The 23,618-nt window shown below is 42.2% G+C and overlaps 1 protein-coding gene across 2 annotated transcripts in view; it reads left to right on the forward strand.

Moving 5' to 3' along the window:
• Window positions 1-18,018, forward strand: part of SH2B3 (SH2B adaptor protein 3) — a 230,490-nt gene extending 212,472 nt beyond the window's left edge. For both annotated transcript variants that reach the window (XM_073626157.1, XM_073626148.1), the window contains exon 9: window positions 52-18,018. In XM_073626157.1, the coding sequence (XP_073482258.1) occupies window positions 52-353 (302 nt within the window). In that variant the 3' untranslated portion in view covers window positions 354-18,018. The remainder of the gene's footprint in view (window positions 1-51) is intronic.
• The last annotated feature ends 5,600 nt before the right edge of the window (window positions 18,019-23,618 follow it).

Here is a 23,618-nt window from a genome sequence, read left to right on the forward strand (position 1 = left end):
CAGTTAAGACAATAATTGCTTGCTAGTTAACCCTTTCTTCTTGTCTTTCAGACCAGAACCCCACAGTCAGCACATTACTGTTCCCATTGCCAGTCCAGAGGTCAAGTTCAGAGCGTAGCATCTCCCCACAAGCCAGCTTGGGGCAACACCCCTTCACAGACGACCTTCACCCCAGCTCCTACTCTGAACAGATTTTCCATTTGGTACCCCCTCCAGAAGAACTGGCCCGGAACTTTTTACTGAGTGAGTCCAGCAGGGCCCAAACAAGCCGTCAGAGGGAATCTGACTATGAAATGGATTCTTCCTCAAGGGGCCACATACGGGCAATAGACAATCCTTACACGCCTCTATGACAATGCGGTAGTGTGCTGTACATGCTGAACTGACACGTTTACTTTTCTACAGTCACAAAAGCCTTAACACATGCAACAAGCCAAGAGTTTAACCTGTTTCTGTTTTATTATTATGTTGCAGGGATGAGTGAAAGTGTACATCCCCTCTGGGTGTTATTCTATTAGGCCTGTTAAAGGGCCCTTCTTTCTCCTGCACACTAGGCCTAGGATGGCCCTGGAGGCAGCGAAGGGTTAAGTTGTGCGCAATTTATGAGCTTGTTTTCCTGTTACTGTTTACAAAAGGTAATTACTTATAGGTGTTCTACTCCAATGCTATGGAGTGGATGGAGTGGTGACATTCTTCCATGTTACACATATGTGATAATGACCAGGACTGTCCAACTACTGGCCTGTTCCTGCGTCATAATCAGTATGTGATTGTTGTTACTATTTGAAAGCTCTGTCTATAGTATGTCTATCTATAGCCTGCTTAGTATTATCAGGCACGAAATGATACAAAACCGCATAGCACTTCCTCACCATAATAGAATTATTTGTTGTCAAGGCATAGAAGTGCAGCCATGATGTTATTTGAGCAGCCAATGAAAAAAAAGAGATATCATATTTTTAGTATACTCTTTGAAACAACAATCTGTTTAAAATGTTATATTTAAATGTGCCTTAGGCTGGTTACTCTGTGGTTAGTGCCTTGAATTCATCACTTGGCATGGCTGCATGATCCAATGATTACAGAGGATATCTGTCAACAGGACCCATGCAGCAGCCAACCAATCACAGGACACTAACACCAATGTAGCTGGGCCAATTGTTTATTTGCACAACCTGGTCTCAAGAATTTACTTATCTGTAACTTGTAAGCCTCCTTGACTACATGTAAGGTTAAATCTACTGCTCAACAACTGAGCAGAACAACCATATCATTTAGTTTGCTACCCAAAAGACACCAAGCCCCTATGAACGTTGGTCGATAGGGGAATCTATTCTGTCTATAGTACGATGTTGTGACCACATGTTAGTGCAAACAGCCTGCATATACTTCTTCCAGCTGTAATGCACACATAGAAAAGCTCAGAGTAGCAGTACATACCTTATGAAAGGGGGAACTACACCCCCTTGTTAGACCTGTGCAATCAGTTTTGTTCCGAATCAAAATTTGAATGTATCCGAATTCCGAGTCACAATAGTAACCAAATTCTCCAAAATAACTAAACGAAATTTGTCTGAAATAACAAAATTCAAATTTGATTTGAATTTGGAAACGAATATGAAATGTGAATATATTGCAATTCTTAGATGCAAAAAAGTTAGCAGCTACACTTGAATACCGATTTGCATTTTCAGAATTCAGTCAAATTGAATTTAATTTGGAAAATTTGAATCAAATTCCAAAATTAATAAATAAAACAAATTCCAAAAACAAATTTAACAAAACAAAATTGGTCAATGAATTGAAGCAAATTTTTTTTTTTCGTTCAGAGCATGTCTAGTTCTTGTTCTGTGCAATTCTTACGGGTAGTACCCCATGGTAAAGCCAGACCAACGTACGATTGATTATGTGTTTGCTATGGGTTATTGCACTAAAGCAGTAGCATTTACAATTAAGAGATCTTTATTGTTTGCAACTTGCACCTGCTGTAGAAGTAAGTTCAAGCTGTGTCTACAGCATTGAGGTGAACTGAGCTTTAAGATGCATCCCTGAAATCAAACAATCTTATTGGTGTATGGAGGATTACTTGATTATAGACTCTTGAACTACTGGTTACATTGTCATTCAGGAATTTCACATGAGCTTCCAACATGGAAAGTAACATTATGAGCTGCATGTTAGGTTAGACCTTCTACACACTGCTAGTGATGGATAATGACTCCTCCGCTTGATCGAACCTGTGTTCACTACATGCCACCTGCACCCCACAAAGTCTTTTGTCTTTGATGACACGTTTGGCATTGCTCAGTGCCTTTTTATTAGTGCACTGAAATTGGCACCCAAGTCCTTACAGTATGTCCGTAATGCTGGCATAATGCAGTGACGGCACAAAGTCCTGACGAAAAGAGACCTAATCCACTGCTACCAGGTGTTCAAGGCCTATGACTGCTGAGGTCAGCACTTGGACATGCAGCATTTTCCATTATAACAATGTCCCAAGTGCCTAATCAGCCTAACTGTGGGGTAGAATGGGTATTAGATAGGACAATTGCTGCAGTTTTATTGTTTGATATAAGCACCACGACTCTCTGCATTGTTTTAAATGCAGCAAGTCTGTTTCACAGTACATTTCTTACACAAAACTTTTTTATTTCTATCTATCTGACAGATGTACAGAAAGGAATGTATGCTGAGAATATAGGAAATAATGTAGTTTTCATATTGTAAAGAACACCTCAGATAATGAATGTGTTGTTTATTATACATGCAACATGGAAAATTGTGTGTATAAAATTCAAATACCGCACTGCCTGAAACCTCCATTATCTAACTTCATAGTAACAGTATGTGAGTATGTATGGATCACAGACACACAGTGATAAGCCAGTCCTTGGTCAAACCTGTCCTGTTTACAGTAACTAGAAACTGCTTTGTAGCAGATGCCTACACTATTATATGATGCTGCGTCATCTATGTATACAGAGACCCCTTTGAAGTACAGAATACATTTGTTTTAGTCTACATGGAACATGCCTATGTATAAATGGACATGCAGTATGTTGTTGCTTGTGCTTAGCCATGCGTATGTTGTGTTCTGATTTGAAACAAGAGAAAACTGGCACCAGATTCAGGCAGGGGTAGTTAAAAAAACAAATGGCAGCCACCTTGGGTATTTCGGCAGGAGGGGGACGCAGAAAGAGCAGGAGCTGTAACTTATGCTACCAAAGTAGATGCTGATTGCTAAATACCCCTGCAACGTGGAGTTTGCTGGGGCCAGCTAGAAGAAATCTGTAGGCTGACACTGCTCCCCTCATTCTGAAAATGCTAGTTGCCCGGCTGTCTTTCTGAGTCCAGAAACCAACATGTAGCCACTTAAGTGAAGTCAGAATCCCTAATCTCCAGGCTCTGGTAAAGATTGTATTTATAGGATCAGCCAGGCAACCAGTACTTTCAGAAGAAGAGTTCAGCATTTCATGCCTGTAAAGGGATCTTAAAGACTGTTTTTGGGAAACACTGTATTCAATTCCAATGTTTATAGTACAATCACCATTACTATATCATGGCTCTGATGTCTCTTACAGAACACTGGACATTTAGTACTGGGTTGTCATTTAAGTGAGCTGCTGTCAGATTGTAGTCATCTGGGTCTACTTACTCCACGCCTGTCATCAGAGAAATAAAGAATCTCTCATTACTGATCCCGACATGGAAAGATGCAGATTTAAGCCCCGTACACACAGGCAGAATGTCGGGAGACATTTGCTGGTACAAAAAGTACAGGCCTGTGTGTATGTCGGTCTGTCTGACTGGCCGGCTTCTGTCAGAAGTGCATGCTGGAAAACCAGCAGCCGACTGACTCCTGATCAGCGCTCTCAGCTAATGGCATAAAGTGCTGATCGGAGTTTTCTGGCGGGGGGGCTGTCCCCCTGTCAGAACACAACAGCTCAGCGGGGGAGATCGCTGGACTAACCTCGCATGGTTAGTACAGCAGCTCCTACCAGAGCCGTCAGGTTTTTTTCATGGGTTGCATGAAAAAAAACTGAAGTATGTACCCGGGTTTAGTTAATTCAGAGAAAACTCCTCATTTTCATACTTGTTCCAAGCCCTTAGATTTCTAAGTATTGAGATCAAGGGGCCAACAATGGTGACGACACAACTAGCATTTCTAGAGGGAGGGACCGCCAAGGTTTTTTTTAATGACAGGTTTCCTTTAAACTGTCGCTGACCTCTATTGTGACAGCATAGATGAATTTCCAGTGACACCATGATCTTTCCTGCCAGTATAGATCCGAGGTAAATTACAATACTCTGTCTAGAGAGAAGGATTTAGTTTGTGAATAGAAAGTGGCAGAGAGAAGTTTCTAGAAATCAATTTATGCTCTTTATCATCTCACAACACATCGGGTCCTCCCGGCTGTATTTTTTTTTCTTTAAATTCTTGTTGGTTTTGGCTGTAAAATTGCAATCGGAAGAGGAAGTAACCGCACACATTTCTGAGAGATTTTCTTGGCAGGCCACAGTATAACATCCAGCTGTGCTAATGAAAATAGATCATTTCAAACACTAATAGTCAGTCATCTCACATACATGTTTAAGCAACAGTCTCGTCTGCATTAAATAGTCCAGAATGTGACTTCTCTTTTCATTTTCTTAACCTCTTCCGCTCTGCAGCTTCTTCAGAAGTTTTGTTTGGGCAGCAGGGCCAATAATCTTTACAACTACAGCATGCTGAGACTTTCTACTGGACACTGATTGTATGTAAATTGCCCATAGAACACAACCCTGTCATTAGTTCAGAAAACCCCAACCTTTTCCACACAGCAAACATATTTTTATGATGTTCAGTGTCTCTAAATGAAAAAAGCCACATGAAGAATTTTAAATCTTCATCTTTGTGGAACCATTCCTGCAAAAGGTTCTTGTGTAGCACTTGTTCTAGTAGTCCAATTAAAATTCTTCTTGTAGCAATTGGGGCAGAGCAGCCTTGATTGGTGTGCCTTCCATATTAAATATTCGGCAAACGCACATAGCTCTAACAGACCAGACTCTAAACATAGAACTGTACTGTGGTACAATTAGTATGTGTTCACTTAACCGTCCCAGAACAAGTTAAAAAAATATAATACTTTGTGATAGGTAATGTGCTTGAGCATGTTTGGACTAAGATCTGAACCCAGGTATGGTAGCCTGCCAAGAATCTGTGACATTCCCCACCCTACATTCACATGTATAGACACCCTTTGTATATGTGGGTCAAGGAATGCCCTGGCTGCAGATTATTGGCCCACACAGGTGACAGCTTTTCTGCATACAGTATGTGGGTTGGGTTCCTACTCCAAACATGCCTGAGATCATCACTATTTGTAATATACTATTAACATCTGATGATCACATATGTTGGCTAATGTGCAGTGGGTCTGATGAGTGGCCATTACCATAGAATTAGAGATAAGTAATAGAAGATTCTGCCATTGATTGTCAAAGATGGCACCACAATCGAAAATCACTTTTGTAGCTAGGCCCATTCTGGAAAGTTTAGTGATTTTAGGTTAGCCCCATAGCTCAGACTACATGCAAATGATTGTGAAACTGAAAAATAAAAAAAATATTTCAGCTGCATAAGCACACAGCTTAGTTATGCCACAAACTGATATTAACATTTTGGCTGACTAATGGGAAATGTTTGCAACATCATGTTAGCATCCTGAGCTCCATGGACCTGCCACATACAAATAAATAGGAGCTTCAACAGCTTCTGTGGCAGATCCATAAATCATTTATGGCCCCTTTCACACAAACGATCTGATCAGGTCGGCCAGTCAGTTTTTCAGGCGAACCTGATCGGGCCCCCCAGGCTCTTCAATGGAGTGGCAGATGTTGGTTGTCAACCACCGCCATCCAACCCTGCCCGCCAAAAACAGGGGGATGGAGGACCTATTCCCCTTCCATCTGGCGGATCTGATGGCATCGGATGGAAACGGACAGGCGGTCTGTTTCCATCCAATTGCCCCATAGACAATAGCGGGCTATGTCTGCTCTGCATAGCAGAGTGAACACAGACCTGTCATCCGCCTAATCAGCTGAGAGATCCCCCACTGAGCAAGCAGATCCCGCTTCACAGCACCCGTGTGAAAGGGGCCTAACTAAGACAGAATATACCATAAATGTGTGCTAAAACAAAGCATATTGTTAATTAAAGTGCCTCTCCAACATGACTCACACTATAAGATACAAAACTCTCTACCCCTGAGCTTCTCTCCATCTTTCTGATTAAAATCTCTAAACCCATGGGCTACAGGGTGACTACTTCTCTTTCCTGTTGGGGGGTTGCGTGTTCGCACAGCCCACGTGCAGAGCCCGCCAGGAAGTCAGCACTGCGCTGCGCTAATCACAGGCAGTGAGACATTTCCCGATCTCTGCAGCCGCGCATCGGGACAATGTCTCACTGCCTGTGATTAGCGCAGCGCAGTGCCGACTTCCTGGCGGGCTCTGCGAACACGCCAGAGCTCATCCTTAGTTAAAACTTACTTTATCTCATTTACAGCATACTTATACCAATGTGCTGCAAATGATTCTCAACAAGTGACAGAGATAAACTTCCCTTATAGAACTAGGCTAAAGCCCTGTACAAACAGGCCAAATGTTAGGAGACATTGGCTGGTTAAAAAAAAAAAAAAGAAACCGTCTGACATTCAGCCCGTGTGTATTCCACCCTGTCTGACAGAAGCTGGCCGTTTGGCCAAGTTCTGTCGGACGAGCATGCTGGAAATACAGTAGCCGACCGACTCCTGATCAGCGCTCTCCACAAATGGCAGAGAGTGCTGATCAGAGTGTTCTGGCGGGGGGCCATCCCCCTGTCAGAACACAAAAGCTCAGCATAGTTAGTCGCATAGTTAGTACAGCAGCTTCAACTGGTGCTGACAGTTTACTCATAGTATGTATCAGTCTTTAAAGTTGTGAAAGCAAATGACTGTGGCCTTCAGCACAATCCTAGCCAAAATGTTTTATATTCTTTTGGATAGAGTGAGAAAGGTTTAGAACCTCTGCTGGTGTTTCATTGCTGTCTGTGTCTCTCTTAGGGAGATTTTACTTCACTTCCTGCCTGGACAGAAACAGTACACCTCCCCGATAGGCACACAGACAAAAACAAGCATTTTTCCAGAGTGAGGAAGAGTGATGAAGCAGGGAAGAAAAAATCTAAAACCCAGTAAAGTGAGAAGGCATAACTTCTATGATGCTTTAGTGCTGTCCTGGTGACAACAGCTCCTCCCATGTCTTGCCATGCTGTCGCAAGGACAGGATGTGAAGAAAAATCTCCTCCCTTTTGGTCAGGGATAGACATCTGAAATTGACAGGCATTTAAACTCTTTTCAACTCTATGCAAAACTAGGCTTTTGGCTGACTGATGGCAAATATTTGCAATATCGTGTTAGCATGGACCTGGCACATATAACTAAATAGGAGCTTCAACTACTCCTGTGACAGACCCATAAATCCTTTTTTTTTTTTTTTTTTTTTTTTTTTTAAAGGAGAAGTTCACCTTAAAAAAGAAATAAATAAATGCAAATCTTTTTGCGAGTAAAAAAAATGTGCATTCATTTTTTTTTACTTGGAGCCTGGAATGCATTGCATCACGATCAGCAGATCACAGGTGCCATGCAGGACTCCTGTAGACTTTTCAGTCTGTTTGCTTGTACCTCGTACAGGTAGGCAGATATATATACTGACAGGAAGGGAGAATGAACCAACAGTGACATGGTAATTAATTGAAACTACAAGCCGACAGTAGCAAAGGCTGTCAAGACTTGTTTTTTCCCATTCACAAAGGACTGTGAATGAATGACGTGGCCGCGTTTTTTAAATTTTTTCTTCAAACAGTGACAGAGTGCGCCTGGAGAAGATGCCCTCCCCCCTGCTGAAACATGTTACATGTTCATCCCTAAACACACGAAACATGTTCCAAAAGGTGAACTTACTCTTTAAGTATAAAAGTACAGAGCTAAGGGGTAGATTATTTAGTGCCCTCTGGAAAAGAGTATATACCCTGCAATGCACCTGTCTGCTATCAACTTCTGGTGTTCAACAGCTGGCTTCGGGTGATTTTCACAGCTGAAATATGCTGGTAGTTCTTAATACCTGTCCCTTCCTTTCCTTTCCAATCCAACCAAATGATAAAACAAGTAATTGCATTGGTTTCCGCATTCTATCCACACCATAAAAACAGTAATAATGTAGGGGGCTGTGTCCGTGCTCTAGCCAAATGTGGGGGAATTTTCTAAAACTGAAGTAGCCGTGCATGGCAACCAATCAGCTTCTAGGTCAAGCTTGTTCAGTTAAGCTTTGAAAATGAAAGCTAAAAGCTGATTGGTTGCCATGCACAGCTGCTCCAGATTCCATCTACTCCAGTCTTAGGAACTTCCCCTCTGTGTGTTTGAAAGAACAGCAATGAAAGATGCTTTAAAGTGAAACGACTGAACAGCAGTGTTTGTATAGCAGGAAAATTATCCATACATTTGTCTTCCAAATGTGTCCAAACCTGCCGTCTGGTTAGTGTCAGCCTGAAGAAGTTGTCCATGTATCAAGTGCATAAAGGAAAACATCCTGTTTTAGACGGGTCTATTTTCTCTTATAAGGAAGAAAGTATCTAGACTCAACATTGCAGAAAATATAAGATGTTTGCATTATCATTTGTGGGCAGAGTTGTTGAGCCATTAAGAAACCCAGAACACCAAGCTAAACAGTATAACTTTGTCAAACATTTACACAAATATTTATGACTTAAGAAGCTAAATGTATTTTATTGTATACCTTCAGCTGGATGACACATATTCACTGCTACATTGACTTTTAGAATGTCTTCCCTACTCCCATATAGCACTAACTGTATCAGTAAATTAAAATTCCATCTATCTCTGAGACCTGGAAGCATTTGTGTATGTTTCTTTCAGAGATACCTTAATGATCGATAGTATGTTTAAATGTAACATTCTTTTTGCTATAAACTAGAAGGGTGCTCTTCTACTAGAAGGAAGAGCCAGATTTGCTGCAGAGACTCGAACAACTATCAGTGACTGTTTGCAGATGTCTGTTCATCCCAGTGATGGGACGGTGGTTACTGTCAGCAACACTATGTAAGCTCAGGTCTGGATGTCAGAGGACCAAAAATTTTCAAATAAATTCTATTATTTATCTCCTGATCTTTGGACTAGGTTGTGCCTTTTGGTAAGCTCTACTCATCATATAGATGAATGAAGCTCTACAGTCAGCTGTTGAAGGCTTTAAGAAATTCTTTCCAGGATAGCAGGTATGGAGATATTGGCTCTTCGGCTCCTTTCACATAGACGATCTGATCGGGTCCACCTGTCCGTTTATAAGGTAGACCTGATTGGAACCTCCATTCTTCTCTATGGAGTGGTGGGTGTAAATGGACATGTGCCTGTTTACACCCACCTACATCCAATCTGATCCAGTCCGCTAAAAAGAGACTTCCCCCTTGCTTCCAGCGGATCGGATGGCAGTAGAGTATTAACAGACAGGTGGTCCAGTTACATCTGGCCACCCATAAAGGAGAGCGGGCTTTGTCTGTTCTGCATAAGCGGAGTGGACACGGACCTGTCATCCGCCTGCTCAGTGGGGATCAGTGGACAGATCCCTTGCTGAACAACCGGATCGCAGCCACAGTCCACCCCATGTGAAAGAGGCCTTTCTATGTATATATGAACACAAAGTATTTAATAGTTCTCACTGCCTTCACAAATGGCATTTCTTCTTGAACCCCTGAAGGTGGTAACTGCTATCAATTAGACCTCATGCACAACAAGCGTTAAAAAGCTGCTTTTGGGGGCATTAGGCATTTTTTTCGCCCCCTGCCTCTAAATGCTTCATGTTAGCCTGAGTCCATGCACACATAGGCGTTTAGAGGCGGAAAGAAAACCCCACTACCAGTGCGTCCATGAGCAGCAGGTTTCTGCCAGCATCAAGTGCTTACGCGTTAATTAATTTCAATGGCCAGAATGAATTATTATTCAGGCCAATTAAATGAAATAACGCCCAAGTGCTTAATGTGCCTAAACATGTCTATATATGTATACATGCTTCAAGTGGTTTTTTTTTTGCCAGGAGGAAAGGCGTTTAGGAGATTTGGGCAAACACCCTGTGTGCATGGGGCCTAAGACTATTGAGATAGATGTGCATTAAGAATTATATTAAAACAGATGGACTGCATCAACACACTGGCAAGTAAAGGAATAAAGATTGTTCACTTAGCAAAGATAAAGTATATTGCGCTTAGAAAATATCATGAAGCTGTGTTCCCTTCAATCAGCTGAGTACTACAAGTGAAATATCAATCAATTTGCAAAGCTACCATAAAATTCTTAAAGCATAAGTACACTTATTCTTTTTGCCTGACCTAAACAATGCTCCCCCCCCCCCCCCAATTACCCTCCACAAATGTATACTTTGACACCTGTGGCTTGTGTTTGTTTACATCAAGCAGTGAAAGGCTCCCTTTCCTGGCCTCACCTGCACATTACTGCCTCAAAGAATTCTATAGGGCTCACCTACCTCCCCAGCCAGGAGATAGACCCATAGAGGTCTAGGGGCCTGTACTGCACAAGCACGACCAGAAGAGGGAGCCTTTCACTGCTGGATCTAAACAAACAGCAGAGGCTCTGAGCATCAGATCTCGGTAAATATACATTTCTTTACTAAGGGTTGGATTGTTTAGGTCAGGGCTGAAAGAATAAGTGAACCGTTTCTGTCCTTCCACTTATTCTTTAAAGCCCAACTCTGAGCACAATGATTTCACTGCAGAATCATTTATAAGTAGCACTTTACCTTAGATTTGTAACAAACATTCTGGCTTTCTTCTAACATTTCTCTTACTTCTCTTGGATGGTCCAGCTCCCATCTCTCTGTGGAGATCAGAGCTGCAGTTCCATTAGACACCAAAACATTGTTTTTGCCCCCTTTCCACACAACAGTTCACAAAGGCAAGGCCGCGGGAAGTGTTTTGTGCATAAAGGTAAAGAGCTACTTATAAATAATATTGCAGTGAAATTACCATGCTTGGAGTTCAGGACCATACACACAGGCCAAATATCAGGCAACATTCAGGCCGTGTGTACGGCAGCCAGTCCAATAGAAGCTGGTCGTTCGGCTGGCTTTTGTCGCAAGGGGCATTACTGAAAAAGGTCTGCCAATCAGCACTCTCAGCCCAAGGCTGAGAGAGCCGACTAGTGTGTTCTGGCAGGGGTGGGGCTGTTCCCCTGTTAGAACACAATAGCTCAGCAGGTGAGATTGCTGTACTAACATTGGATTTTTAGTACAGCAGATCCTCCTGAGCTCTCCAGTTTTTTTTTTCGTTCAGAACGCTGGGTTGAATGAAAAATAACCACTAGTGTGTACCAGGCTTTAGGCTTTAAACTAAGCATTCACTTTATTAAATTAGCAGCCTCTATTCCTTAAAATCCACCCCAAAGTGTAAACTCAAGTTCTTGCTGTCGCTTTCTGTGGAGAATTTTATTTTCTGTTTTGGATAGAACTATAAATTAGTATTTGGGGCCCTTTCACGTGAGCGTCATCCATTTCAGTCAGCAGTGATCCATGCACAGATCCCCTGTTGAATCTGGTCAGAATGCAAGGGATGTCGTTTTTTTCACATCCATGTCCATTCATTTTTGACCTGCAGCTTGTAACAAATCCATGTTAGCCTATGGGCTGGAGGATGTAAATGGACATGCATCCATTAAAATTGTTTTCCTACAGTCGATCACCTTAAAGTCTGAAAAACTGGGAAAAGGACTCAATCGTTTTTTTTTATCGGACCTGATGGTATAGTAGTCTAATGTAAATGGACATATATCTCCATTTAAATCCCCCTGCCCATAGACTTGTCTGTTTTTACAGCTATGTATGATGTCATACCCTTGTGTTGGAGAGCCATTGTTCCTTGTTCTGGTTTTGAAAACTCTGAATAAAATACATATTCAACCTAAATCCACCTACCCATAGACTAATATTATGTTTCCATTCAAATTCACCTGAAAAACTTATAGCAGATTTGATTGTTTGCACATATAATAATTTGGTGTGTGTGTATATATAGATATATATATATATCTATAGATATATATATATATATACACACATATATATATACAGATATATATATATATATATCTGTATATATATATATATATATATATATATATATATATATACAGATATATATATATATATATATACAGATATATATATATATATATACAGAGAGAGAGAGATTGCATTTTAAAGGCTAAATAGAATTAGATTTTTCTCATTGCCAGACATCATGTAGCAAATTCATATTAGTAACATTTGCTAAATAAAGCCACATGAACACTGAATTCTTTTTGCTCATGCTGTAAGCATTAAATATTGGCAAGTTATAACATGCTGCAAAGAAAATAACCGATAGCTAACTGCATTAGACTCTGGGGATTGTGGTATAAATAGTGTTTGTGTTCATATTAATAGTGATGCATGGCCACATGTAACACAAACTATAAATTAACCCTCAACATTCAGCCATGGCAAGGAAATGGTAGTCATTTGTGACTGAGCAGCTAGGGTTGCAAAATAATGTAGGATCACATCATTCAGCAAGAAACCGTGGAATACATTTCCTCAAACAGCAAGTTTAAATTCCTGTTTAAACCTCCAGTTGCTGTTTACTTATTGCTGTCCATGAACAGCTGCTTTTTATTACACTAGAAAAAGAAGTGTTGCTGGAAAGTCTTGAATCTTTTGTAGAGTAGCAAGAGTGACCTCTGCAGGTTGTAGAACACCACAACTTGGAGACACTTTTACGATGTGCTTAGTCTACAGCCATGGGCAAAATTTTTGAGAATGACACAAATATTAATTTTCACAAATTCTGCTGCTGCAGTGTTTTTAGATCTTTTTGTCAGATGTTACTATGGCATACTTAAGTATAATTGCAAGCATTTCATAAATGCCAAAGGCTTCAGTTGACAATTACATGAATTTAATGAAAGAGTCTTTATTTGCAGTGTGGACCCTTCTTTTTCAAGACCTCTGTAATTCGCCCTGGCATGTTGTCAGTCAACTTCTGGGCCACATTCTGACTGATGGCAGCCCATTCTTGCATAATCAATGCTTGGAGTTTGTCAGAATTTTGTTCACCCGCCTCTTAAGGATTGACTGCAAGTTCCCCAAGCCACTTAGTTGTCACTTTTGCCTTATGGCAAGGTGCTCCATCATGCTAGAAAAGGCATTGCTTCTCACCAAACTGTTCTTGGCTGGTTGGGAGAAGTTGCTCTCAGAGGATGTATTTGTACCATCATTTATTCATGGCTGTGTTCTTAGGCAAAATTGTGAGTGAGCCCACTCCCTTGGCTGAGAAGCATCCCCACACATGAATAGTCTCAGGATACTTTAATGTTGGCATGACACAGGACTGATGATAGCGCTGACCTTTTCTTCTCCAGACAAGTTTTTTCCAGATGCCCCAAACAATCAGAAAAGGGTATTTCTTTAGAGAAAATTATTTTATCCCAGTCCTCAGCAGTCCAATCCCTGTACCTTTTGCAGAACATCATTCTGTCCCTAATGTTTTTCCTGGAGAGAAGTGACATCTTTGCTGCCCTTCTTGACACTAGGCAATCCTCCAAAAGTCTTCTCACTGTGTGCAGATGCACTTGCACCTGCCTGCTGCCAATCCTGAGCAAACTCTGCACTGATAGTGCTCCGATCCTGCAGCTGAATCAACTGTAGGAGACGGTCCTGGTACTTGCTGGACTTTCTTGGGCGCCCTGAAGCCTTCTTCACAAATGCAGTGGAAATGTTTTTTTATGGGATCAAGTTAATTTTCATGGCAAAGAGGGTCTTTGCAATTAACTGCAATTCGTCTGATCACTCTTCATAACATTCTGGAGTATATGCAAATTGCCATTATAAAAACTGAGGCAGCAGACTTTGTGAAAATTTATATTTGTGTCATTCTCAAAACTTTTGGCCACGGCTGTAAAAATGTTTTCACTTTATATCCCATGATATACAGAACTGGGGAATAGGAAGTATGTATTTGCTTTTTTTTTTTTTACATGCATGTATGACTGACCTGTAGCCCTAGACTAGACAGAATCGCATTGACTTCAATGAGCGAGTTTGACAGGCAGTTCTACTTGTCAAACTTGAGACAGGGAGTCAAAAGTGCTGCACTATGAGCTATCTCTGAGGCAGCTTTGTGAACTGTAAATTTGGAGGTGGGCGGTACATATCCTTCACTGCCAGTGTGAACTTAGCATTACTAATACTACAAGGAATTAAAGCGGGGGTTCACCCACACCGACAAAAAAAAAAATATTAAAAGCCAGCAGCTACAAATACTGCAGCTGCTGACTTTTAATACATTGCCACTTACCTGTCCCGGGGTCCAGCGATGTCGGCAGGGGACGCCGAGAACCCGCTCGGTTCTCGGCAGCTGCCGCCGCCATCCTGGGTGAGGGAATCAGGAAGTGAAGCGTTGCGGCTTCACTTCCCGGTTCCCTACAGCGCATGCGCGAGTCGCGCTGCGCGTCCCTAGTGGTCCCCGCTCTCTCCTGGGAGCTTTGTGTTCCCAGCAGACAGCGCGGTCGGGACAGGAAGAAGCATAGACTCCCATGGGAGTCTATGCCGGAAGTAGGTGCAAATACCTGTCTTTGACAGGTATCTGCACCCCCCTCCCCCCTGAAAGGTGCCAAATGTGACACGGGGGGGGGGGTTCCGAAAAGCGGAAGTTCCATTTTTGTGTGGAACTCCGCTTTAAGTTGGCTGTATTTCTAGCCATATTGTATAGCTGTAAGGGTTTCCCTAAATATTTATTAAAGTAGAATTATAGGCAAAACTTTTCTTTTTATTTTGGGTAGAGTAAGGGAGGGTTATAACCCATGGAAGGTTTATTTATGCCATCTGTGTCCTATTGTGGAGATTTACATTCACTTCCTGCCCCATAGCCTAACAGGAAATGAGAGGAAATCCCTGCAAATTAAGGGAATCTCTTGGGGACCCCCAGGGCACCAGAACTAGTGTCCCCATTGGAAGATTTCCCATTAAGAAAAACTGACAGATGTTCTAATCCAGCTCCTGCCTATCCAAAACAAGGAAAAGAAAGTTTTGCCTTTAGTTATACTTTAACCCCTTTACGCCGGTTGTACCTGTATATGCCGCCTCTTGGCAGGTTGGCCTTGATAGCCAATGGCTGCATATATGCATACTAGAATGTAAACAAAGCTGTCCTGAGAGCGTGCACCCTGCAAGCTCCCGGAACATTTGGCAGCTAACGGAAAGCTCCCGATCTGTACTACTGATTGTGAGCTTTCTGATCATGTGACTGCCAATCATGTCGGTCACATAATCAGAATTCTTGCCCCCACCTCCCAGCATCAGAAATCTCTTAAAGGGTCCGGAGGCACTGGCGTCAGGCTAAAATAGGTCTACATAGGTAGCTGTGAGGGACTGGTTACTTACGCCATCTTTGCCTTTGTGTGATGATCTGTACTGTTGGTAGGAGATGAGGACAATTTTGGGAAACACTGTACTGGAGAATCAAGTGGAAAGATCTCTGTACATAAGTCCTTAGCTCCCTCTCTCCCATTGCAGCTATCCTGAGGGGGTCACACTCTCCCCATTTGGAGCCTTCACTACCTTCACATTAAAGTGTATATAAACCCAAGAACAAAAATGGAATAATTTTTCAGCTTACTTGTCCTTGGAAGTGGTGGCTGCATTAGTTTTCTTTTTTTCCCTTTTCCAGTGTCACCTGGTGAACCTGCTTGCAACACACTTCCTGCCATAAGGTGACAGCATTCACTCACTGTACTGCATCTTTGATGACGCAGGGTTCACCCTAGGTCAGGAAGTGTGTTAGGACTACAGAAAATATATCCTCTTATTTCTATAACCTAGAAGGGAGGAGTTCTGTAGTTTACAGGCGTGAAGTGGGCAGAGGTGATAATAGTGCTTGAGATAACACTGCAGAGTGTGGAGACTCAGGACAGCACTGAAGTACTGGCAGGATGAATAGGATCAACAAGTTTTGCACTTCTTAGAAATATATAACAAAACTCTATTGCCCCGTACACACGGTCGGATTTTCCGACGGAAAATGTGTGATAGGACCTTGTTGCCGGAAATTCCGACTGTGTGTAGGCTCCGTCACACATTTTCCATCGGATTTTCCGACACACAAAGTTTGAGAGCAGGATATAAAATTTTCCGACAACAAAATCCGTTGTCGGAATTTCCGATCGTGTGTACACAAATCCGACGGACAAAGTGCCACGCATGCTCAGAATAAATAAAGAGATGAAAGCTATTGGCCACTGCCCGTTTATAGTCCCGACCTACGTGTTTTACGTCACCGCGTTTAGAACGATCGGATTTTCCGACAACTTTGTGTGACCGTGTGTATGCAAGACAAGTTTGAGCCAACATCCGTCGGAAAAAATCCTAGGATTTTGTTGTCGGAATGTCCGAACAAAGTCCGACCGTGTGTACGGGGCATATCAGTGGTATATTTTAAAGAGTAAAAGGGAGGAGATAAGTTTTTTGATAGGTTTTTGTACACATTAAGAAAGTTGCAGTAGTAGAATGGAAATTGTCAATATTAGAGCAGTTATAGAGTGGAAATTGTCATTAGAGCAGTAGTAGAAAGACTATGATGGAAGGAATGAAATACAACAGTAAGATCTTGCAACTGAGGTCCAAGATTAATCTGGAATTACAATTTAAGTTTTGTGTTGACTGGCCCTCTAAAAGGACCATATATCTTTACATTGACTTTATTTCATTTATCAGTTATCTGGAATCCTTGATTGCTTCATGTCCCAAAGAAATATCTGTGCTGCACATAGCAACCTGATGCACAAGAAGAATAGAAGGTAAAAGCTCACTGGCTGGCACTCGTAGGTGTTTAAAATAGTTTGATAAATGAGGGCCCAATGATTTGGAAATTCTTAAATTCATGTTTTCATTTTAAGGATATGAGAATGTATACCTACCGATCACTTTTCTAAGATCCAGATTATTACGGTGAGGGTTGGGGGGGCAAATGGACTATGGCGGTCAACGTACAACTGCCATCTAACATCTATGGGCAACTTTAAAGCAATCTTTCCCATGGCTACCCTAAACCTGAAACATACAGGGAACATCAGGCTACCCAAAGCAATTCTGGCTTCATCTAGAAGAGTCTACGGCTGTAACCATATAAATCAATCTGGATCCCCTAAAGATCAAATAGATTGAGTGGAGGAAAAACAAAAATGGCATTATGACCATGTATATTGGCAGATGTATATCATGTGGTCAGATTTTACTTGCTCTCTTTCAAATGAGACCTGATCTTTTTTTGTCCAAACTTTGGTTATTTTACATTGAACCTGACCCATATACACAATGCAGGTCGGTCATTTTATGGATTCATCTGTAAATTAGGATGTATTTTTTAGTGAACATTGTTCCATGAATGGAAGAAAGGACTCGGAATACTGGACAGGCCAGTGCAGTCACACCAGCTCACAGTAAACAGCTACAGTTCCCTGGGGCACAGAAAAAAAAAGCTAACACTGACAGCACAAGTAGTGCATTGAGCCACACCAAAGTCATAATACAAATGACAAGGAAAAAAAAATGTTAACTTTCTGTCTGAGGGACAGTATTTCTTTTTTCTTTCAATGGACCATAGGACTGGCAACTGTGACCAAAATAGGTTAAATACACAGGTGAACTGCACCTTAATGTATAAATTAGTCACTGCATTATTTTAGTACTTTCTACACTATGATGAATAAGTAAAACAATAGATTTTCTGCAAATATTCTGTCCATAATGTTATGTACTGTACCCGTAAATTATTTTTTTTTAAATAGTGTCTTGCTAGAATGTACAGATCTGATATTAAAAGACTTAACTTGCTTTCTCTGCAAAGTATTTTTGGTATCTGTAAAGAAAATAAACTATATATATATATGACATGTGTTGTATTTCTTCTACACATTTGAGAATATAAGACAATATTTAAAACATATAAAAGCCACATGTATAAATTAAAGCATATGTATACCCCCAAAAAAGTTTATTATATTGCAGCTTAACACTCCTTATTTTCACCTGGTCGTCATATAAATTGTGCACTGTCCCAGGATTACTACATTTGCTTCTCCAATGTATCAACAAACGAAGCCCTGGCAGACATCCAGGTTGGACTTAAGGCATGTCTATCAGTTAATCTTCGTTAAATACACAAAGCAGCCATAACATTATGACCACCCATCTAGTATTGAGCATGGCCACTTTTTGCTAAAGCTGCCCTGACCCCTTGGAGGCTGTTGAACACCAAAGTTACATCCACATGAATGGCAGGATCCAAGGTTTCCCAGCAGAACATTGTCCAAAGCATCACACTGCCTCTGCCAACTTGCCTTCTTATACCGCATCCTGGTGCCATCTCTTCCCCAGGTAAGTGACGCACACGCACCCGGCCATCCACATGATGTAAAATAAAACGTGATTCATCAAACTAGGCCACCTTCTTCCATTGCCTGTAGTCCAGTTCTGATGTTCATGTGACCATTGTAGAAGCTTTTGGCTGTGGACATGGGTCACCATGGGCTTCACAGCCCCATACACAACAAACTGCAATGCCCATTTTTTTTTCTGCTTTCACCGCAGCAACTTCATGGACAACATGTTCACTTGCTGCCTAACATATCCCAAAAAATGTTCAGATGCCTTTGTAACGAGATATTCCCTTTACCTGTCAGTGATCATAATGTTATGGCTGATCGGTGCATGGGCTGATGGGACTGGTAGTTTACACAGGAAAAAAAAGTTTTTTTGTGCTCTCTGTTCAGCTCACAGCAAAGTAACAAGGACACTATGGGGGGGATTTACTAAAAATGAGCATTTAGAATCTGGTGCAGCTGTGCATGGTAGCCAATCAACTTCTAAGATGTGTGGGTGGCAGCCTGGATGTCACTGCTACCCCTAACAGCTGGGAGAGCAGCTCATCTAGTAGTGGTGTTTGAGGGTAGTGCAGGTAGGCCTAGACAGTTGGTGGTAATATGGGATTCTATAATCATAAGACATGCTAGAATAATTTGCCGCCAGGATAGCCTCAACCAAATGGTTTGCTGTGTCCCTGGTGCCAGGGTTCGGCATGTGGTGAACCGGGTTGATAAATTACTGGGAGGGGCTGGGCATGATCCAGCTGTCTTGGTCCATATTGGAACCAGTGACAGAATATATGGAGGGTGGAGACTCCTTAAGAATACATTTAAAGAACTGGGCTGCAAGTTAAAGGGAAGGACCTCCAAGGTGATATTCTCTGAAATCTTCCCTGTGTCATGCACAACACAAGAAAGAAGAGGAGATTAGAGAATGTGGTGAACCGGGTTGATAAATTACTGGGAGGGGCTGGGAATGATCCAGCTGTCTTGGTCCATATTGGAACCAGTGACAGAATATATGGAGGGTGGAGACTCCTTAAGAATACATTTAAAGAACTGGGCTGCAAGTTAAAGGGAAGGACCTCCAAGGTGATATTCTCTGAAATCTTCCCTGTGTCATGCACAACACAAGAAAGAAGAGGAGATTAGAGAACTGAATGCATGGCTAAAGACTTGGTGTAAGAGGGAACGATTTGGGTTTATAGAGCACTGGGTTGACTTTTCATTGGGGTACCAACCTATATGCTAAAGATGGTTTGCACCTAAATGGAGGGGGGTCTGCTGTGCTGGGGGAGAGGTATATGGGAAGGCTGGAGGAGTATTTAAACTAGGATTGAGGAGGGAGGGTGAATTAGATTATAATGTGTCAGACAGGGGTCAGTCCCTATAGGTGGGTAGAATGGGAAAAGATGGGGAAGGGGGGTTACGGCAGGTTATAAGGAGGCTCCCATGCTACAAACCATTGGAAATGGTACTATTTGTACTAAAATTAAAAATATGCAAAATATGTGTGCAAAATGTGACAATTAATGGCGGAGTTTAGATCCTTCTATGAGGCTCTTTACGACCTTGCCCCCCCCCCCCTCTTCCTCGGGCTCCACTTCAGATGCAAACTCACCCATACAGTCTTATCTTGCCTCCTCTGGTATGCCGTCGCTTCCAGCTGCGATTCAGGAGGAGTTGGAGGAACCCATCACAGTTGAGGAGCTGGGAGTGATGTTGGCCCATTCTAAGCAGAAAAAGGCCCCTGGCCCAGATGGCTTTACTCCAGCTTACAGCAAAGCTTTCTTTGAGACGTTATCCACCCCCTTGGTCTCCGCTTTAAACTCCATCACGGAGGGGCAGTCCTTTCCAATGGACACCCTTAGGGCATATATCTTATTCTAAAGAAGGGGAGGGAACCCTTGCGATGTGGGAATTATAGCCGATTGCGCTCTTGAATATGGACTTGAAATTATTTGCCAAAATTCTGGCCAATCGGTTGCTCCCTCATATCCCAAGTCTCATTCACAAAGATCAGGCAGGGTTTGTACCCCTCCGAGAGCCTCGTGATAACACAATTCGGGTGGTGAACCTGATCTATGCAGCCAGAACTTCGAAACGGCCCCTTCTTTTGCTATCCATGGACGCAGAGAAAGCCTTCGACTGGGTGAATTGGACATTCATGCGGGCCACTCTAGAACACATCGGACTCAGATCTTCTATGCTGAGCTGGATTCTATTCCTTTATTCCAACCCCTCAGCCGCAGTCAAATTCAATGAGACGAGATCTGACTTTTTTTAGCATCCACAATGGCACAAGGCAAGGTTGCCCCTTATCTCCCCTGATCTTCATACTCTCCTTAGAGCCCTTTTTGTGCATGATAAGAACAGACCCCGGCTTTGTTGGGTATCGAAAGGCATCAGGGTCACATAAAGAGGCCGCTTTTGCGGACGATCTGATTTTCTTACAGACCCGCTTGCTTCTCTTCTGAAATTACGTCAGTCTTTACAGTATTATGGCACCCTCTCCTTCTTCCAAATTAACTTCTCCAAATCATCTGTTCTGAACATCATGATAGACGATGTAACAGCCTCGTCCTTGCGATCTTCGTTCTCTCTGTGGTGGGCGGCTGCCTCCATCCGTTATCTGGGAGTCCACATTACGCCTGACCCCTCTGCTCTCTAATCAGCCAACTTTGCTCCTCTGCTCCTCCGTCTTAAAACTGATTTGCTTCACTGTAAACAGATCAGTTCAGTCAGCGCAAAATCACAATAACAATCCTATCATAAGCAGCTGAACACTCAAGGCCAATATATAGCAATCCTTGAATAAGCGCATAAAATAGAATATAGTGCAGCCCTAAAAACAAAGAAAAAAAACCACAAAAAATATATTGGGGTAATAGCTGATAAATCAAAGACCTACAAACAGCCCCAGTTCATATAGTATGAGAGCCAAGGATGATGTAAAAGATGACACCAACAGGTAAGAATGATGTGCTTCCACCACCGTATATGCAGGCCGCTCACCTTATGCTGTGGACCTCTGAATTAACAGATAGGTCATTCAGGCATTCCCCACAGGGGTAATCACAAGGTAAAAATTTGCCTCTAAAAGGTCCAAGGATCAGAAACCAGCCTCATTAGTGCAGCAGCAGGATGACACTCTCATACACAGTTGATGGGAACGTAGTAGTCATGTAAAATCAATAAGACATACATAGTGCTCTTTGTTTAGCTAAAAGCATCTTTTATTTAAGGTAAAAAATGTTACAAACACAGCACTGTATCCCCAGTGCTAGGATGCATAACATGTGTCCAATGTCTCATTAAGACTAGGAAGGTGGCTGCAATGATGTTACGGAGTCCCCCCACACGCGTATCGTCCCTGTGGTCCCTCAGGAATTCAGCGACTGGCTTTAAATGGCCACCTTCATTTATGTGATTATCTGGGGCCGGATGGACAACTATCCCCTTCTGCCTGCGCGATGGCTGCGGACCCCCCTTTAGATTTCTGGAGCAGTCTTCAGCTATGCCAATTTCTCCGTAAGTGCCTACACGCATCAGGCATTTCTCGTCAGCTCACGGAAATAGAGCACATCTACCATAGGCAGGAGCAGACCTGTCACTGTCTCTCACTAATTTTCACTTCCCTGATCCAACCGGATACAGGGCATATTCCCGGGTTCCTTTTTAAATGGGAATTGGATCTTGAAACCCAATTCACGGACCCGCAGAGGCAGAAGATTCTTTACTTTGCCCAGAAGTCTTCATTGGTCACTAGAATCCAAGAGACTGGCTACAAAATTTTGACCCGATGGTACAGGGTGCCCACTAATCTAAACTGCTTTTTTCCCCAGGTCACTAGCTCATGTTGGAGGTGTGGCACTACAGAGGGAACGATGCTCCATATCTTTTGGCCTGGCTGACCTCCTGGACTTAGTCCTCTTCCCTGGGCGAGAGGCTATATCTTTCGCTTTTTAAAACCTGTTCTTCTCCTTCTGTACAAAGTATGTTTGATCCACTACTTACCCTTCATAACTACCTCCTTTCCCCCCTCCCCCTCCCTCTCCTCTCCACTTCCCACCCTATTTACCTGACTCAGTTCGAGGTGCTATTTTTTCTACATATATGTAAATATCCTGATATGCATTAGCTCAATCTCTTTGCCCTCATTCTGGGTCCAATTGGCCACCAGGAGGCATACCTCCCGGTACAAATGTATCATTTTGATGAAATATAGTTGCATAGCTTCAAGCACATGTGTCTGTTACTGGTTTCTCTTACTACTACTCTATCTGCCAAACAGGCTGTGTACATTGCGGCCATTTCCATGTATAATTTGCTTTATTTGACCATTTATACTATGTTATGTTTGACCAGTCGGCATATGTTATTCACAGAGTTTGCATTGTTATCTGACTGTGCTGGGTTTCTTCATTTCTCCTTTGTTTAACTGTGAATTGCAACTTTTGGAAAATAAAGGAATTACAAAAAAAAATATGCAGAGCTTATATAAAAGAGCATCTGGGTAGCAGTGACCAGAACATGATTTAATTTAATGTTAGCTGTAAGCAACAAACACATACTAGAAAGATGAAAACGCTTAGTGCTGGTTCACTTGTGCAATGCGATTGCGATGCAGATTTTTGCTATTCGACAGTGCGAGTTTCCATTGCGTTTTTGGTTATTAACAGTGCGATTGTAATGCGAATTAATGCGCTTACTATGTTAATTATGCTCAGATGCTATTTGTGCTCAGGCCAATCAAAAAGGCAAGCAAAAAATGGGTGTTAACTTCCTGTGCACTTCCCATTTTTTTTGTGGGGAGAGTACTGTCGGTGAGGAGTGTGTTTTTTTGTGAGTTGTCGGTGAGAAGTGTGATTTCTGGTGATTATGTTTCATCATATGCCCTTGGTCATGGCAGCAGTTGTTACTGCTACTGCTGCAGTCCTGATGGACAAAGCCAGGAGGAGAAGGAGGAGAAGACAGATGAGAACACGAAGATATTGGGTCCAGCCAATAATTTCAAATAGGGAAGAGAGAGGCCAGTTCAGGATCCTTTATAATGATCTCCGGCAACATGAAGAGAAGTTCTTCAACTATTCCCAGATGTCAGTAAATAGGTTAGTACCTGTACCC

The sequence above is a fragment of the Aquarana catesbeiana genome, linkage group LG01 (genome assembly GCF_042186555.1).
Source record: "Aquarana catesbeiana isolate 2022-GZ linkage group LG01, ASM4218655v1, whole genome shotgun sequence".
In the NCBI taxonomy this organism is placed as follows: domain Eukaryota; kingdom Metazoa; phylum Chordata; class Amphibia; order Anura; family Ranidae; genus Aquarana; species Aquarana catesbeiana.